The 20,111-nt window shown below is 37.1% G+C and overlaps 1 protein-coding gene across 5 annotated transcripts in view; it reads right to left on the bottom strand.

Annotated features, from left to right (window-relative positions):
* LOC129240781 (aminopeptidase N-like) overlaps positions 1-18,817 on the bottom strand; it is a 32,655-nt gene extending 13,838 nt beyond the window's left edge. The window contains exon 1 of one of the 5 annotated variants that reach the window (XM_054876767.1): positions 7,197-7,317. In XM_054876767.1, the coding sequence (XP_054732742.1) occupies positions 7,197-7,220 (24 nt within the window). In that variant the 5' untranslated portion in view covers positions 7,221-7,317. Of the gene's footprint in view, positions 1-6,503; positions 6,779-6,824; positions 6,999-7,185; positions 7,318-18,633 lie in introns of those variants that run through there. The other 4 variants (XM_054876784.1, XM_054876792.1, XM_054876776.1 and 1 more) reach the window with 4 other exon arrangements.
* Between the last annotated feature and the right edge of the window lie 1,294 nt (positions 18,818-20,111).

Genomic DNA, 20,111 nt, shown 5'->3' on the forward strand with positions numbered 1-20,111 from the left:
TAAAGTAACAGTGAATCTATTCTATCAGTCAAATATTTCCAGTGAGGTTGACAAATTACCGTAATTTAAAATTATTGGCGTGCTGCAAAGCTTTTAACAAATATCAGTAATAAGTTTGCATTTAGTGTTGGCAAATGCTAATGGCAGGCTTTTGCTACCGCACAGTACATACATATATATTTAATAAATCAATACAGTCACAACATAGGGATGCCAATATCAGTGGTGATAGTTGATACCGTATTTTTAATGTAATCCTTTACTAGTTGCCCTCTGCTGTCTGCCTTTCAAGCAGAAGTGTTTGTCTTTCAGCTATTAAGGCTTACTCGGTAGTATAGGTAAATTTGAATATTGTGATAAGTATGTAGAAATGACCACAAACTCTAATTTCATGCTATGTAAAAAATTCATGGCGATATCTATTAATAGTACCTCATTATGAACTATGAAGACGTTTTTCTCACGTTTTTTTTTTTTTGGATTACGACGAGCTTAGCAAGTATAATACAATTATGAAGGTACCAGGACATTAGTCGGTGGAGGGATTCAATAATTGATGTAGACGATTTTACTTACAATTCAGTCTATCTGTATAGTATTTCCCGCTAAATTGCATTTACAAACTTGCACCATTTTTGAATAAATTAATTGATACTCGTTTAATTGAAAAGCTCGTTCAATTACAAAATTCCCTTAATTGGATAATTTAATCTATTGAAAAAAAAAATACTTACACTTTCTTACTAATTTTTGTTACCATAAGCAAATGTTTTCAAATGTTTAGGGGAGATACAACCACTATTTTTCACAATTTCTAGGAAATATGTACGCACATGCGGTAATAACAGATTATTTATTTAATGATTTTCTGTGTAATTAACTAGGAAAAATTGAAGGTATATTTCTTTTCGATAACACACAAGATAAATTATATGGAAAAATTTACTTTTATTTTGATGTAGCGTTTTTCTGACTCATTAGGCGATTCTAATAAGCGAGGAAGCAATTAACTGGGAAGTACTGTATATCGATTAATTGCCACCCATCGTAAGAGTACCTGCACATAAATCGATTATTTTACATTTTGGAAATAGAAAGATTCTCATACGAATCATGAGCTCAACAGTGACTTTGTCCCAAACGAAAATCGTTATTGTCTAATTCAAACCCCTTGAACCTTTTCGACGTCTAACTGCACGCACCTGTGATGGCTAATCCCGTACGAACTGTTTGCTTTCTCGTATGTGCAACAGTCAACTAAAGAGATTTTTTTTTCGTGGCATATCATTTCATTTTAAATTTTTCGTTGTTGCTGTTGTAGTAGCAATACTAAACCCTGTCAGTGTAGTGCAAATTACCGGCCGTCTTCGTCTAACTCATTTAAAGGTAAGCCCAGGAAACTTGCTGTTTCGACAGGTTGGGTCCAGAAGGAGAGAGGTGTTAGATGAGTGGGTTTGATGGGGCATATGAAAAGGTGGTTAGTGTTGTGCGAGGTGCCTTCACATGCAGGACATATGTTTGGTAGGGATGGTCTGGATAATGTAGGAGCGTAATCTGCTATTGGATACTGCTTCATCTGCTGTAGGTGGTGGTTGGACTCCGACCGACGGCATTCGGTGGTGGGGAGCTTAAGAAGGTGGCCCGTCTTAACACTGCCTGGTCCAGTAGTTGTGTGTTCGTTTTTTGGCGTAATTAAGGAGGCATCGCCTGAAACCTGCGTTAGCACCCAAGCAGAAACTGCTTGCTGAATAGTTTGTTGTGCTCTTTTACCGGTAGTATCTGTGCCTCATTGTAAAGATGTTGAAGAGGGGATATCAGGAGGCAACCCGCCTCTGTCCGAATTACAGTGTTTTGGCAAGTCTGTGGCTTTATCCACTGCGTGTCACTAGTTCCAGGCGACCAGGCAGGCGCAGCGCAGTTTAGAACTGACCGGACAATTGCCTTAAATGTCGATAACAACATTTCTTTGTCTTTGCCCCAAGTGCTGCGATTTTGGACTTTAGTGGCAATATCGGTTGTGTGCGCAGAGAAGGAGAGCAAACTGTCAAAGGTTACACCCAAAATTTTAGGATTGTTAGCAGTCGGAATTGGTGTGTCATCGACTTTTACCTTGAGTTGCAGTTTGACCTCACTTGTCCAGGTGGTAAAGAGGGTCGCCGTGCACTTTGTGCGGAAAAGTTGTAGATTCCTTGCAGTGAAAAAGCGAGAAAGATCCATGAGGTAGTCGCTTACTTTGGTGCACAGGCCATTAATGTTATTGTCCGACGCCATTATCGTCAGCGTAAGAGACCAGGGAGACTCCCTCCGGTGGCTGGGGAGCTTCGATATATAAAAGTTGAACAGCAAGGGTGAAAGGACATCACGCGACAGTGAAATCTCATCTAGTAGCGTGGAATGATTGACAGTATCGAAAGTCTTTTTCAAGTCCAACACTACTAGGACAGTCCTCTCGCAGGGGCGGTTTTGGTTAAGCCCGCGGTTGATCTGGGTGTTAGTGACGGTGATTACACTCGTCGGAAGCCATGCTAATTCACTTCACTTCTGGTGGCACTACGTTTGGATCTGTCGGCCGGAGGATGCAGTATGAATTCCCAGCTAAAATAGCTTGCGCATCACTTCGGGACCGACGAAGTGCAACCGTTGGAGGTGAGGTCCACCTTATTGTGGAGCTTCGTTGGGTTCGACAGGTACAGGGACCAGGGAACCAGACTTTTCTCACACCAGTGGGGAAGTTGCAGGTCTTTAGGTGCTCTACCCATTTAGTACGCTTGTGTTGGATGACCAGTTGCCGAATCTCCAAATTGAGATTCCTTGGCGTAGGTGCCCACTCTCGTTTGCTAAAACAGTTGCTTCGGCTAGGAAATTAAGACGTATGTCTTTCATCCTTCCAGCTTGGATGAAACAAGCCGCAGCAGCTGTTATCACGTTGCGGAATGCGCTTTCGCCTCCGCGTACATCGGTGGGGATGGGAAGAGTGGCGAAAGTGTCCTCAGTGAATTCCGCGAATCTGGCCCAATTAGCTTTGTTGAAGTTAATATATGACCGGTGATTTGCGGAAACAAATCGTCTCTCAGTCAAGACGGTAATGGGCAAGATGTCTGATGCAAGCGATAGCATAGATCGCCAGGTTATGCTATTTATCAGACTAGCGCTAGCTATTGTTATTTCAGGCGAGCTCTTGCAATTGCCCACAATCATAATGGGGGCGTCGTCGTTTACTGTGCTAAATGCCGATTCGGCTATCTGCTCTACCAATTGATGTCCCCTACGATCGTTTGGTAGGCTTGAATGTCAAAGATCGTGATGCGCATTAAAGTCACCTACAACCAATCGGCTTTCACCTCTGATGAGCGCATCTATGTCAGGGTGATATCCAGCTGGGCAGCAGGTGACAGGGGGTATATATATATTAAACACTTCGAGCTCGATTATCAGGGAAGAGCTAGCGTGCAGCTTGGTTTCTTGGACCGCAGCTATCTTGATTCCATGACGGCTCATAAAGTCAACGATCGCATCTATCTTGCTCGTTAGTCCGTTGCAGTTAAATTGCAGAAGCTTGAAGCTTTTCGGTGGGACTATTGTAGCTCGGGGTATGAGGGACGCGTGAGGTTGTTTACGTTGGGCCTGCTGTGCGTTCCGCTATTGTTGTTGCAGCCTTATTATGCTGGGCTGTGCAAGGGAGGGCAACGTGTCAGTTGTCCACTCACGGGAGGTGCGCAGGCCAGAGCATCTCCGAAAGTGGCACCAGCCATTGCAAAAATTGCCTTTGACTGATGCCAGGCTCCGTGGTTTTCTGGTCTGACACTCGAAACAGACTGTGCGGGTGACCAAGAGCTGTTGGTTTGTCCCCGCACTAGGGTTGGAGCAGGAGGGAAGGGGATGGGCTATGTTGGGGAAGTTGTGTTGCGCCAATATGCTCCTTACCATAGAGATATGGTTTGTGGGGGCGATTGGTAGTGCCAGCCTATTAGGGGGTGTGGTAGCCGTTGAGGCATGAGACGCCTGGTGGCGGGAGCAGCATGTGGGCACAAATTAAATTTGTTGTTGAGTAAAGCGCTTCGAAGCGCAATCAACGCATCGCAAGAACTTCAAAATCTTATTGACAAGGAGGAGCGTGTAAAGCGGGCCTTTTGGCTGAACACACACAGTCTTAGAGTTACAGGGCGACACTGTTTAGACACTGTCTTACAGAGGTTTTTTTTTCAATTCATTATATTGAATTCCACTATTTCTCTCTTCCTCAGTTTCAAGGTAATTTTGAGGAAGTAGCTGTCAAAACCTAGATATGCGGTCAAAGGCTTACTTGATATCTACACAAGCGATGTATTGTGTGTGAATTTTCAATGCTTATTACATGTCTATCGAACATCTCTCAGTTAACTTCTAATAAAATGTATCAGAAGATGAGCTCCTGATTAGCTGCAAGTAGAAACAAAAGCTGACAGTTGACAGTAATGAAATTAATAAATACAATTTGGTTTAGCAAGTTTAAATAGCTTTGCAAGAATAATACGATTTTCCGTTTTATTAATAGTAAAGTGTTCAATGTTATTAAAATGCCCTATCGCTTATCCTCTCCATAATTCGCTTTCCTCTCTTTATTTTCCACAACCTTGGGGTGTCGCTCGGCGAGTGCTATCAATAAATTATATATTATTATATGTAGCCGATTAATTGTTTTATCTATTCTATAATTATAAAATTATATTATCGGAATTATAAATAAAAATGCAGTACACAAGGCGGTAGGATTATTTGCATGCAATTATTTTCAGAAAAATTCAGCTGATGTGGAGTTTCCGCGCATTCGTGAGTTTTTGTTGTTGTAAAATATTAACAGTGGTCGAAGTAACACGACGTGAGCTAATCAGGCCTTGTTGAAAACGAAATTGTCAATACAAGCTATCATTCTTTGGCGCTTATACCTTTTTTGGGTGTTTCGCCGAGCTCTTCCTGCTATTTGTGGCGTGCGTCTTGATGTTGTCCCACAAATGGACGAACTTACAGTTTAAAGACAATGGTAGTCACGCACCAATCCGTTGGGCTACGGCGGTCGCCGTTACAACCGGTTAAAGACAATATTAACCAGACGTTAGAAGGCACCCCAACAAAATGTTAAATTAAGTTATTTCAACATTTTATAGTTTTATTGCCGTGTGGGCTAATAACTACTTTTGTCCCTATGAGAGTGGATAGTTTTAATCTATTTAATTTACATTAATAAAATACATGAAATTCATATAAATATTTTCATTTATATGAATAGTCAATAAATGAGGAAATATGTGGAAAACACAAAAAAATTAATATTGCATATATAATATTATATTTTATAAAATTTTTCACAATAATTTACATAATGGGATGTATGCCACTGTGGTATGTTTTTGATTTTAGCGTGTGCACTACCACACACTATTTGAGTATGACGTTTTTCTAAATACGTATATTAAACCTATTATTATTACAAAAAAAAAAATTTTGTTGATAGAGAATTTTGCGTTGCAGTATAATGTTAGTGGTGATGGTGAAATTTTCCAAATGACAATGTACCTTCTGCTCAAATATGAACGAGACGTTATCAATAAAACGGTCCGCGGATGACATATGGCAAAAATAAATTTTTTGTTTTTTGGTAGGACTGTTATAAGCTTACATGGCAAATTTCAGCGTGATATGTCACATAGTTTGTTTTCTGTGCTACTGTAAACAAGTCAAGCTCGTTCTGTGTTCTGCGAATTCTCTTTTATGACTTCAATTGTCTCAAAATGTTTTCCACGGAGCGGCAATTTGAGCTTGGGAAACAGGAAACAATCACATGGAGCCATGTCAGGCGAATACGTTGCTTGCGGAACGATATTAACATTATTTTTGTTCAAATAATCGCGAACAAGACGTGATGTATGAGCTGGTGCATTATCGTGATGCAAGAACCATGACTTGCTGTCCCACAATTCCTTCCTTTTAAGACGAATGTTCTCGCGCAAACGCTTTAAAAGGTCTAAATAATATTCAGCAACTCCGAATGCACCACACCTTCGTAATCGAAAAAAAACAGTCAGCATAACCTTAATTTTTGAGCGACTTTGGCGTGGTTTTTTGGGTTTCGGCTCCTCCGGGGAGCCACTTTTGTACCACTGGAAAACACGTGCACGCGATAGAGCAGAGTCCCCATAGGTTGTCTGCAATATTTTTAAGGCGTCTGAAGCCGAAATTTTGTTGGAATAACAAAATTTCAAACAAATTCTTTGTTCAACTTGAATTTCCATCGTTAAATTCGAAAAACACACTCGAGCTTGACTTGTTTACAGTAGCACAGAAAACAAACTATGTGACATATCACGCTGAAATTTGCCATGTAAGCTTATAACAGTCCTACCATCCAACAAAAAATTTATTTTTGCCATATGTCATCCGCGGACCGTTTTATTGATAACGTCTCGTTCATATTTGAGTAGAAGGTATGTAATACATGGGTGAAAAATATGTAAGTCAGATCTTACGTTAACGCCAGAAACTCATTGTCGTCAAAATTACAGAGAGAGTGTATTAAAAATAAACGCTCGATATGTACATGCAATTTTTGCTTATGTGTAAACTTTTTAAAATTCATTTAAAATCATTCGTCTCAACAGAAAAATCAGTCAGAGTTGCCAGGTAATTGCACTTGAGAATCCATATAAATATATGTCACGCATTGAGGTCTGGGCCAATGAAACCGTTTACGGATGCGCGTACTGATCCACTTCCTATCGCTCAACGTTTTCGCCTGCTTGATTTCTTAGTTTTCTATACGTACAGCATATACATACATATGTACTCACATAATTAACTAAATTTTTTTCTAAATTTTCCGACCTTTTCTATCGCATTGATTTTTTTATGTTTTGTACACATTCGTTGTGTTTGTTTAAGTTAAATAGAGTTGTTCAATTTTGTGTGTGTTTAATGAACTTTTTTTAGCGATTTTTTTATTGTTTTCATTTTGTGTTTTATTTTTTTTTGCACGCGTCCATGAAACTTTTGTGCGACTGGCCGCGCATACGAAAATTGTTTTATTTTAAAGCTACACAACGAATTGTTTAAATCAATACAGGTAAACAAATTGGTCAATGTCTACCGGGTACACAAAAAATTGAAAAGGGAAGCTAACTAACTCGTTCGCGTTGAGAACAATTAACACACTTTTTCTATACCATAAGTAAGGCAGAGATTTCCATTTTGGATTTATGTATTATACAAGTATTTTCTTCCGATTAGCAAACAAGCATTTGCTTTATAAGGGAAATGTGCTTCAGACGGACGCTGCTAAATGTTAAATGTTCTCTTTTTCTCAGCTTTCGCAAATTTTCAGTCCTATGTTTGTTTATAACTGTAATATATTATATATATGTATGTATACATACGAGCACTGTCGTGAAGTTAGCATAACCCCAATTCTAAAATTGTATAATTACTTGTTGTTGCTTATAAGAAATTAAGAAGGCTGCTTAGTTCTATTCCCGCAGGGAATGATTGGTATTTCTTAACTGATGTTCATTTAACAGATCTACATGCATAGAGAGTAAGAGAAGTGTTGGAAATGGTTTGTTGGCCACAGCTGAGATTACCTGATTTTAAAAATTCTTTCTTTCTTAGCTCCTATATTTTGCTGTTTTTGTACCTACTTCTCTCGTTACCACTCCATTTTTCATGTATGTGCCACTTCCCGAAAATAGGTTTGTCGTGACTATCCAGTAGGGCCCGAGCTCAACTGGGGGCATAAAAACCCAGTTGATAAAATAGTTTTTCTAATTTTGGTTGCCTTTGAAAAGCAATTGGAGTTTTCAATATCGACAAGTGGTAATGAAATTATAAAATATTATAATTATACTGTTATTATTACATATTATATATAACATATTTTAAATATATATGCATGTACATATTTAACACTTTCGGACCTATTGGGACACATACGTCCCAGCAACAGTTTTCTTATAACTACAGTCTAAATTTTCCATTAAAACTCATTGAAAACTGTCCCGTCTGGTATACGAAGGTTCAGGTAACGGTTCTGTGTTTTTTTATGCTAAAATAGTAAACAGACGCTGCTCAGTTTGCTTCTAAAGTGACTGTGCTTAAATCAATTGCTATTTTCTTGTGAATATTCGATTTTTTCAGCGAAAATAAGTGTAAAAAATAGTAGATTTTACTAAAACTTAGTTCGAATTGGATCGCCATAATTGGGTAAGTTAATTAATGTAGCATTATTTCAGTTTCTAAGTCTTATTTCGAATATTTTTATTTATGGGATCTATGTGTCCCGTTAGGTTCATTTATTAGTATAAATATGTGCCGTTTAGAGCTTGTCGACATTCTCTAACCTTTCGAAATTATTAACATATTCAATCATAAACTTGTTTTGATTTAGAAAAACCTTGAAATATGTCGAGAAAATTAAATGAAGAGGATATATTGGGCCAGCTAATGGAGTGTGACGAATCTGGCGACCTTGGTGACGTCGATTTTTCAGACAGCAGTGACGATAATTACGAGCCCTCTGAAGAGGAAAGCTTCTTATCAGAAAAATCTAGCGAAGATAACGGAAATAATGCTTCATCTCAAAAATGTTGAAAGGCGTACTAAAACAATATGTGAAGAATGTGAAGTTCCACTATGTAAGAATTGTTTCGCTCCTTATCATAAGCGTTGATTGCTATAATATCTAAATGAAATATAATTTCACTTAATTCTTGTTCAAAATGAAAAACAGGGCCCGCCATCTATCGTTACGGATTTGAACTAGGTATTATTTGAAGAATGGTAACACTTAGCTGTCATCTGATTTGACAGACAATTAGTTTTATTCTTCCGCTGAACGAAAATGGTTGTGTATACGCTCAAAGAACGCTGGGAAATATTGCGACATTACTTTGAAAATCATGGTAATGTTGCAGAATGTGTACGAAAATTACGTACGGCAATGGGAAGAAGAAAAGCACCGAATGAAGAGTATGTGCGTTACTTTGCGAAAAAAGTAAGAGAAACTGGGTTGCTTATTGACAAACCAACGCATGACCGACCAAAAACCGTGCGTACACCCGAAAATATTGCTGCTGTGGCCGAGAGTGTTCGTTAATCACCAGGAATATCAGTTCACCGTCATTCTCAACAATTGGACATTTCGGAGACATCATTGAGACGAATTTTGCGTAAAGACCTTTGTATGGTAGCCGAGGCAGCCATATGAATGAAGTTGTGTTCCATCATTAACCGGAAGGATTGTACTTCAAAATAAAAAAAATAGTTTGGAAAAATATTGAGTAGTTTCCTTTTTATAGCATTTTTAATTCCGTAAAGTTATATGGCGGACCCTATATAATTTCATTTAATTTTATTTCAAAATAAATTAAATACATTATTTTAGTTGATATGAAACATTCAACTTATTATTTGGTGTTTATTTATTAGTATGATATAGAGACCTAATGGGACTTGAAGGTCCCGCTCAAAACATCTAAGGGGACACATATATCTCACCCGCTAGAGCCCCTGGATGGGGTGGTGGACTTCCTTTTCAGATTTTCTGATTTCAGGGCCTGTACTGAAGCTAGATATATCACTAAACTCGAAATGTTCTCGCTGGTTGATTTCTGGTTCGAAAAGGTTAAATACTCGTACATGTATGATATTGCAGCCGAAGCATTAAAATTTAGATTCATTGCTCATTGCGGATTGATTGCACACGTTAACGTCAACAAGCCAGTTATATTCCGTTGATCAATACAATACAAACCATTATAAAACTTTTTAGTCCAGGAGCCAGGGGTCGATTTTAGACTGCGTTTTTATTCCGTTAAATTCTTGACTATACTTGTGACTTAGCTTTCATGAATAACGAAAGTGAACGTCAGCTGGCGCACCCGCGGTGGGTGTGATTGTGGGAGGGTACGAAACGTGTCGAAAAAAAATTTCTACCAACTCATTTTATACCGGCTGAAATTTTTTTCATGTATTGTTGACATTAAGTAGAATAAAAAAAAAATAGTCAGCTGCGCGGTAGAGCGGGGAAAACACATCACCTGAACAGGTGAACTTGTAAAATAAATTAAAAAGTAAAACTACTTTATGCCGATTGAAATTTGTTTACATAATTTTGGACACATATGAAAATATAATAATGATGGTCAGCTGCGTTTATAGCGGTGGGAAGACCATCAGCCGAAGCATTAAAAATTCCGCGCGCTGCCGAGATGTATGGACGCAATGATACATTATTTCGTTCCAAAGTAGGTTAGTCTTCGAAATACACTAACAACGCCCACATTGCATTTAACGGGACTTTTAAAAAATTCTAAAAATCAGTTATTAGTACCTAAAGCAAATTTTATGGGATAAAATGAGATGGATTTTATGGGAAAAATAATGTGAAATGGATACTTTCGACTGAATATTGTTTCGAATTTGTTACGTTTAAGTCCAAAAAAATCTCTCACAAAAATTTAGATATTCAATTCCCAGGTTGTCATTTTTGTGCGGCAAGAAAGTATGTGTGTGTGCGTATAATTGCTTGTATTTGGCTGTTTCTATTGCTTTCACCTACTCTTCTTCTTCACACACAAGTAATCCCCTTCCTTTTGTTTGTTTAGGGGCGTCCATAAATTACGTGAGGTGTTTTTTTTTCAATTTTCTGTACCTCCCTCCCCCCCTGATGAGATGTCGTGAGATTTTATTCAACCCCCTCCCCATCCCCCAATCTCACGTGAGATTTTTCAAAATGTGGGTTTCTTATGTAAAGGCGTTAGATTGTTATTGTAAAAAGAAAAAAAAATTGCTTCGTGCTTTTATTTACAACTAGTTAAGACTAGTAATCAATATTGCTGAGAGTTATAAGTGTAATAAAAATTTAACAATACTCGTAGAAGACTTAAATCGTAACTACTGCGATTAAAAAAAGAATATCTACTCTAATTCAGTCCATGGAGAATCATGCGCGGTTTCAAGAGAGATTATTGGGACCAACATGTCCATATGATTTTCAGTAAAATCATCTGCTCCTTCAACTTCGTTCTGATCTATCCACTCCAAGCCGTTGACGCTTGCGCGCAGTAACTCATTAGCTCGTCTTTCGACAATCCGTGAGGGTCGCACTTTGCGGTACATAGCTGGTGCAATGTGAGCTGCTCGCTTGTGCTCTGCAGCTCTTGTGATAGATGCAATACTTGGGCAATAGAGATCATAAGGCGTGCTGATAAAAGTATTCAGCGGTTGAATCGGTAGGCGTATTAGAAATGGAGCAAATGACTTTCCGTCATGTTCTTTAAAGTCCGGAATCATCAAACGTCAATCAACCTAAGTGATGGGGTATGGAGGTGGCAGAAAACGGTCGTGAAGAATCATACGCAGATCACTCCGGCGTGGGCTGCAGCAGTTCTGATCATCGCATTTCACAACCAAAAAAAATTAAAAACAATTTCCCTTTGTAACTCTTAATAAAAATTTGTTGACATTCGCGCTCGTTAAAAAACTAAAAAAAAAAAAATAAAATAAGCACGCATAAAAATTTGATATGAATCAACTGCAATGTACCTGGAGTAAATATTGGCTCTCTCTAAACACAGAAGGTTGGAACCTGTCCGTGTGTCGCTGCCACTCAGCTCGTACGCTCTTGTTCATCGAGTCGCACGTTCGGCTGATAGTGGCGCGAAAACAAACGACGGGCTACACTGTACCGTAAATTCAGATTAAATTGAGCTATTTGGTATAAAACAAATATGGTGGTTTGACAGCGGTGGTGCATAACGTTGATGTATAAATGAAATTATTTTCTTTCGAACGAATTAGTGATTATGCTTAAGATTAAATCTTAAGCATGTACAATATAATCTGGATAATGGACCAAAATAGTATAATTTTTTTTTTGTTTCAATCAGAAAACAAATTGCGTGATATTTGCCGAGACCGCCCCCTCTCTCCAACGTAAGATTAGATGAGATTTGACTCGACCCCCTCCCCCCTTAAATATCTCACGTAATTTATGGACGCCCCCCTTACGCATTCACTCTTACGACACAGCGAATTCGAGAGACGCACTCATTTCTCTACCATTCTTGGTCATAAAACTGATATGAGGTTAGAAAAAGTACAAAACCTTAAAATTCTTGGCCTCGTACTTAATGAAAAATACGCATGGTCAGCACACGTGGATAGCTTATGATCCTCCCTAAATACCAGAGTAAATGTAATCAAATGTCTAAGCAATTTAAATTTGAAATCTAATACCAATTCCCTGATCAACATTGCCAAATCCACAATTCTATTAATGATAGACTATGCGCTAGTTATCTATGGCAATACAACACAAAACAACGGGTCAAAAACAGACACCACTACAGCGTTTAGTGTTGTCCAAGAAAATTTCAACATTCTAAAAATTGCCATTTTCCCTAACTATGTATCCGTCTTCGCAGCAGAAATGGAAGCAGTTCTTGGGCCCTGTTTATATACACAAAAGCATAAAAGAAAAAATTTTATTTGTTCTGATTCTCTTTCGGTAATCTCAGCTATAAAAAACATCAACAACGCGGAACTTACAGTGAATAAAATTAGGGATATCCTTAAAACAAGAAATCGCTAAAATTACTCTGGATACCAAGTCATTTTGGCATTTGTATGATAGTAATGAAAAAGCACCACTCATCACTGCACCATTCTGCAACACTAAATACATCAAAAGAGCTGCCAATCCGATAGTAGCCAACATCAACACACAAAAATGGAATAATTAAACTCACTTTTACAAACATGTTAACCCCTATAAAACACCTCCTCTCTATCCAACGGCTGTATCACGTCCAGAAGCCGTCGCCTTCACCAGATTCCGAATCGGTCTCACTAGGTTAATCAACAAATACTTATTTGAATCAACTGGAAAACGTTCATGCGCGCTGTGCAACAATAACAACATTTCAGTCAACCACCTCACAAGTCAATGTGTAACAGCTCGAGCCACGGCAAATTCGATAGGGATCTCCAATCTACAAGATCTACTCGGTATTGTCAATAAAACAAACATAAAATTAATTTCCAAATTTTTAAAAATTAGCAATAGTTTTTATGACTGTGGTGTGTCATCAATTACACCAATATTTTCTTTTTAATGACTACTTGTTTATTTAACTATTTATAAGTATAAGACAAACAGGGACTAGCCGAAAGCCTTCAGGTGCTAGTGCGAGAAATTAAATTTAAATTTGTAATTTATTTACTTCTTTAAATAAATAATAATAATAATTGTAAGTCACTATTTTACAAACAAATGTAATTTTAGGCAGATCTATTCCAGCCCTGCTAAGATATGTTCAGTTATACCAGTTGCTTCAACTATTCACCACCTGCTAATGCTTGGCAAAAAGAAAATTCCTAGCATCTCTTTCGTTTGCTAGTTACTCGTACCAGTAAAATTGATATTCTTTATCAAACTCTATCAAACTTGGTATAATTATTGAAATTTTTGAAAAAAACACAGTTTGCCACCCTCACATTCAGATTTTTTATTTGCGTCCGTACGAGTATTTGAAGATATCTTAGGGAATCGTAATAATTAAAAACTGAAAAATAAAATGTGCTAAAATTGATATTACGTATAGGAATACGATAACAATGAAATTGGGAGGGACACCGCATGAAGAAATAATAAGCGAGCAATTCATAACTAATTGAATAATGGCTATATAAAATTGGGTTTCGTACAAACATTTAGCTCTTTCCATACTTTTTTTTTCTGCTCAAATCATGCAGTCATAATAAGCAAGAATTGTAATTTTTTTTTAAATGATCGTAAAGAACTACCTTCGATTCCGTAATTAATGTTTTTTCTGAAAACAATTTTTGATAAATTATAAAAGGAACTTTTATTTATTATTAAAATACGCACAGTACATAGTAAAAGCGGAAATAAATGGTATACATATTAATAAAGAAAATATTTCAAAATTAAATTATTTTGAGTAACTGTGTAAGTGTTGTTAGAAATATTAAAAGTTAATCTAAATAAACCGAAACCCATCAAAATGAAGTATGAAGCAGATACAAAATATTCGTGAGAGATAATAGCGGCTGTACCTTTTAAGTAATTTTATAAATACATGTAGACAAACTTATGAAACAATATAAAAATTAATTCACCTCTGTTATTGATACACTAACAGCAATTGAAAAATAAGTATAGCGAATTCTTAACAAGAGTTTATTCTGAGTTGTCCTTCCAATGCAGGTGCGCGACAACTAGAAAGTCCTACAACAAGCACCATTGCGATGGTTTTTAAGAAAAGCTTTTTAAAGGCAGAAATCAGAGTTATGATATAAAAATTTCAACATTTTTTTGTGAAGAAGTAATATCTTAACTTGTAAAATAATGTCCTTTCCATATAACAATAAACACAGCAAAACACACATGGCATACATTTTCGGATACGAATTTAAAGTTAAAATAACACAGTGTGTCAATCAAGCTTTTCATCGTCATTATCGTGAAATCAGAACCAAATGTCGATCCAAGTTTTGTAGAAACCCATATACAAAAGGCTCAGGGACGGTCGATGCAAGCGCAATGCCTGCTTAATAACTAAATTCTTCGTCAACGGGCAGGGCAGTAGCGACAAACTGAGCAAGAATGAGCTAATGGGGCTAACTCGTGGCTACCATAGGCAACATCAGTAACCAAATATGTGGTTCCTGTCGCGGTTAGAATGGCATTTCAGAGCTCTCTATCTCTGTGTTTGTGTGACATTAGGCCAGACTAAGTAGGCTCTTTTTTGTGTCAGATGTATTGAGAATTGATCAGCTACATTTCCAGATAATTTAAAGTTGAATCGTATTGTAATTTTTTGGAGCGTAGGTAGAATTATTTGCCAAATAAGGAAATAAAAATAAAAAAATAGAAAACAATCAAATACTAGAAATGAATCTTAGAAGGAGTTAGTGCTGGTCTAGTCCACTTGCCACTGGTGAAATCGTTAAGTGCCTTCCATACAGTGTGACAGTTTTTGTTATGCTCTTACTTAGTTGTTGACGCTGTTGAACGCCGTTTGACCGCAATTGATTGGAGACAATCAAATTCGAATTTTAAATTTGCGCTCACTCAACCTAATTAAACAGTCGATGTGAAAGTAGGTAACTTGAGACGTTGTGGGGTGTAGAAGAGAAGTGCTTGGAAATAAATTGAGATGGTGTGTAGAACCGGTTGACTTAGGTAACGATAGCGACAAGCGTCTACTATATTTGAGATGTGAGTGAAACGGCAGCTCTTCCAAGTGAGGGGTATATAAGAAATTATATATGCAGATGGGTGTGAAATTTTCATACCTACTTCATAGTTAAATTTATTGTTACATTGCAACAATGTCGTTGCAACATTTAACATTTAACACATAGTACATATGGGTAAGAAGTAACAGAAAAAATGCATCGCAATTTGTTATCGATCTATGAAATTGAACGGGAATGTAAGCAAGAGGGGCCAAATATTGTAGGAAAGAAAAAAGAAGTAGTAAAGATTGAAGAGAAGCTATGCTAAATACATGCCACAGAATTTGTGCGCCAGCCGTATAATATAAATTATACGTAATGCTGCTAGCACTTAGCAGACTGGGTAGTAGTTGTATGGTGCACTTATTTATATATGGGACGGAATGGAATGAAATAGAGGCTTGCATCTTGACCTTAGGATTTTTTGTGCCTTTTACTCTTCACAATACTCTTCCACTCTCCACTTTACTCTACTCTCATCCAGGCCGAGTTTCCTCAATAAACCTAGGATGGACCCGTTATTTTTTATTTCTTCTTAAAGCTATGCATCGCATTCGAGATGCAAGTATAATGGTGTTTCTGGTGATAGATCGCAGAATCGGAAAGGGTCGTGCAGATGACTACGTAGTCTGCAATGACCAGTGAGAGGGTATGTGAGAATTCCCAGTTTGTCCCTAGGGCGGTTTATGAGATGCTTAAACTTTTCTAATTATATTCTTAAAGTCTTTCTCAAAGTCATTACGTCTGATTAAAATGGACAAACTTAAACGAATATCTTCACAAGATTCGATTTCGAGACTTGGCTTTGTTTGACAAGTATCTATCAGAAGTGATAGATTTACACTATATGGTATATGGGAATGTGCAGTGTTTTGTGTAATTAGACACCCAACTAAATTTCGGCAGAATGATCTTAAGGGGTAACACCACTGTAGAAATTTCAAAAAATTGATTTTATTTTTATAAGCTTAAAAAATTCTTTGAACCTTTTAAAATACAGAACAAAAAGTTTTATACGTTACCGAAGTTTATTTCATAAATATTTTAAGCTTTTTACCAAGCGTTAGTGACTGCTCAAAACACGTTTTCTGAAATTGGCACGCAGCATAACTCAAACAATTTTAAATATTTTTAATCAGGTTTTTCACTACGTCTGTATAATAACCTTCTTAAGAGAAGAGCCTAGGGGATTTTCGATAGATTAATTTAAACGATTGTTATAATTATTTAAGTGCCGTTTTTTTCGTCCAAAATAGAGTTTTTTCCTTCAAATGCTTGCTAATTCCACAAAAATAAATATTTTTTAAATCTCCTACGTGTTTCTCTAGCTATTCTTATCTAGATTAAGAAAAAAAAAATTTCTTTGTTCCAGATTAAAATTTGCACCCTCTGTGCTGCGTGCCGCGGAGCTCCTTCAAGAGAAACCACATTACACAAATGTCTCCAATGCCGCCATTTTGTAAAATTTTTCGATCAAACTTTGTAGTTTTGTATTTTAGTATATAAGTAATAACTTCCCAAATCAGAGTGATTGTTTTCCCTTTCCTTCTATACAAAAAAATTCTTTAAAAATCGTGTTTATTTTACGCGTGTACAGTGGTGTTACCCCTTAAGACATCTCAAGGAGCTTTACATAACGCATTGCTTTCACTTTACTTTACCCTAAAGTTATTCGAGCCCCAGAGCCCCCGCCCCAGCCCCAGATGGCTGCGCAAGAATTTTTACCGCCGGTTAGCTTAATGCATATAGGTTCTTTGTTGAAAAAAACCGGCTGATCGGTACATTGGCTGAGAGGACCTGGTTATTTGCAAAGCGAGAGGGGCGCTATTCTCAAAGGTACTCGTGTAATGGAAATTATTTAACTGCCAGCGTTTTCAAATTCGGTCAGTATACCTAAGTTTAAAATAATGCACAAACAACAAACATACATCTATATTTTATAAAAAAGTATTGGACATTGATTACACCGGCACACAAAAAAAAAAAAGTGGGGAGTACTTTTGACTAGACCCATATATCCCTATGTATTTTGACGCGCTGAATCCGAATTCAGTGTCCGTTTTGCCCGTACACCCCCAAAATTTTAAGTAAATAGCGAAAAACCGTGAACCGATTTTCAGCAATTTTTCACGGGTTTTCGCGGTTTTTCGCTATTTAATCAAATCTTTGGGGGTGTACGGGCAAAACAAACACCGGATTCGGATTCAGTGCGTCAAAACACACTGAAATCAGGTATAATACACTCGTACGAAAACTTTTTAACATTTACCAACGTATAAAAAGGCGATTTTCAGCGATTTCTCACGGTTTTTCACGGTTTTCACGGTTTTAGCCTATTTAATCAAAATTTTGGGGGTGTACGGGAAAAACAAACCCCGGATTCGGATTCAGTGCGTCAAAATACACTGAAATCAGGTATAATACACTCATAATAAGAAAAGTTTTTGAAATTGACAAACGTCTATAAATGCGATTTTCAGCGATTTTTCATGGGGTTTCACGGTTTTTCGCTATTTACTTAAAATTTTGGGGGTGTACGGGCAAAACGGACACCGAATTCGGATTCAGCGCGTCAAAATACATAGGGATATATGGGTCTAGTCAAAAGTACTCCCCACTTTTTTTTTTTTGTGTGCCGGTGTTATTTAAAGGGACTGTAAAAATTAAAAAAGAAGCCACTAAAAAAGGCCAGATTTTTGGTCAAAAATATTATCAATTTTGTACCACTCATTGTGAACGAATTTCGACATCGGAAAAGCGTTTGATGCATTTAGGATTGTGTTAATGATTGAATTATTCATTGGGATCTGTGTATTCTTTCGAAAGGGGCATTCCTTGGATTCAATAAATTTGAATGAGTAGATAATAAATATTTTTGACTTTATTGATCAAGTACTTGCACTTTTTTAACATACATATCTTGGGACTGACAGTTACAACAATTTTTCTCTTTTATTTTTTGATTAAAGTAAAGGAATACTGAATACTGAAAATTAAATAATTCTTATCTTACACAAATTAACTTCTAAACTGTTAACTGATTTTTTATGCTAATAACTTGATTGTCTTTTAATTAACTACCGACCACATATTCAACAAAATACAAGCAGGTAAATAAGTATATTTATTTTGCATTGGGTTTTTCACTTCCTTGATTATTATTGGAACTCAAAATATTTAATTTACATATTGCGTTCACTGCACTTTTTGTGAGTGCTTTCAACTCAAAGTTAATGTTATTTGTGTACATATATTAGATTATAAATCAAACTCAATGCTTCAAACAGTGAAAATTAATTGCTGAAGAAAGCACTTTTCCGTATACACTTCCTGCGCACTTACTCTTTCAGAAACAGCAACAAACAAATGTTTTTTTTTACAATAAAATGCACAAATTAGAAAACATTTGCCGTAATACACTAAACGAGTATTTTTGCTTATGAGTTGCGTCCGCGCACTTACTATCTTAACGCTTTAACCAACAACCAGCACCGCACACAGGTGCCGTCTATCTGAAGCGTTCTCACCAACCTACCGGCCACTTATAAGCAAATAGCCATAGCTATAGCCATCAATGCGCTCCACAAACGCACGAGCACTCGGCTGCTGGCGACTGGGCAGATATCGCTTTCGTTTTGCCAACGCCAATTGCTGCCGGAAAGAAAATAATAAAATACAAATAAAATTAAATGCAAATAAATAAAGTTATATACACACACACAAGTATATATACAACTTTACGTATTACACGCTGCGACTTGTGGAAATTTGCCGCTGCGCGGTTGCGCGCGTGAGCAGATTACCACTTAGCCATTATATGGGTACGAGTGCTTGTAAGTATGCATGTGCGTAAGTTTTGTGTAAAGAATTGTACTTGGTAAGCTTTTGGTGATAGCAACAGTTGTCATAGTGGCAGCATAATTCGTATATGGTATTTTTTGTTATTGTACTCGTTTGTCGATGTCAGCGACTAGCTATTAAGGCTCCAACATAGAGTTGCTGTCGATGGAGGGCTAGAAATGCTGTGCCAGTAGAATTCGCCAATGTCTGATTATTTTTTGCGTAGCAAATAAATTACGCTTAGCTGGAGCTCATCATGGAAAAGAGTTGAGGAATTTTATGCAATTACAAAGGAATATACCGTCAACGGCAAAGAGGATATGCGAATGTGTGAAAGAGAACTATATTTGAAAGAGCGCACTACTTGTATGATGGACGTGCATCGGTTTACTTTATAAATTTCATCTTATATTCAATGATAATTTATATGTAATAATACAAACGTCTTTGTTTTCCTATTTGTGACTTGAAGCGAGAAAAGGGACATATGCACATACAAGTACATACAAGAGTACAAAAAGCTTGAGTTGATAGAGAATGCTCAACGAAATTCTACCAGAAAATTGAAAGTTTAGTAGCTTACAGAGTGTTTCAATACCAGACTGGATTCCTCTAATAGAAGCAAATCGAACGGATCTGGAACCCAACGCATCTTGGCACCCCACAATTTTGAATTAATAAAGAGCTTTACTTGATATTTAAAGGAAAATCTATCTTTCCAAAAAGTTCTACTTTGCACTAAGTAGCCACAGTAAAGTCTGCTCTTCGATGGCAACACATTGTATGTACCTCATCATACCTCATCATCGAATACTTTCAGAGCCGGAGCGTTTGTATCCATTCGGACGATATGACCCAGTCAACGTAGCCGCTGCATCTTTATTCGCTGCGCTATGTCTATGTCGTCGTAAGGCTCCTACAGCTCATCGTTCCATCGCCTGCGATATTTGCCGTTGCCAACGTGCAAAGGTCCTAAAATC

The sequence above is a fragment of the Anastrepha obliqua genome, chromosome 1 (assembly GCF_027943255.1).
Source record: "Anastrepha obliqua isolate idAnaObli1 chromosome 1, idAnaObli1_1.0, whole genome shotgun sequence".
In the NCBI taxonomy this organism is placed as follows: Eukaryota; Metazoa; Arthropoda; class Insecta; order Diptera; family Tephritidae; genus Anastrepha; species Anastrepha obliqua.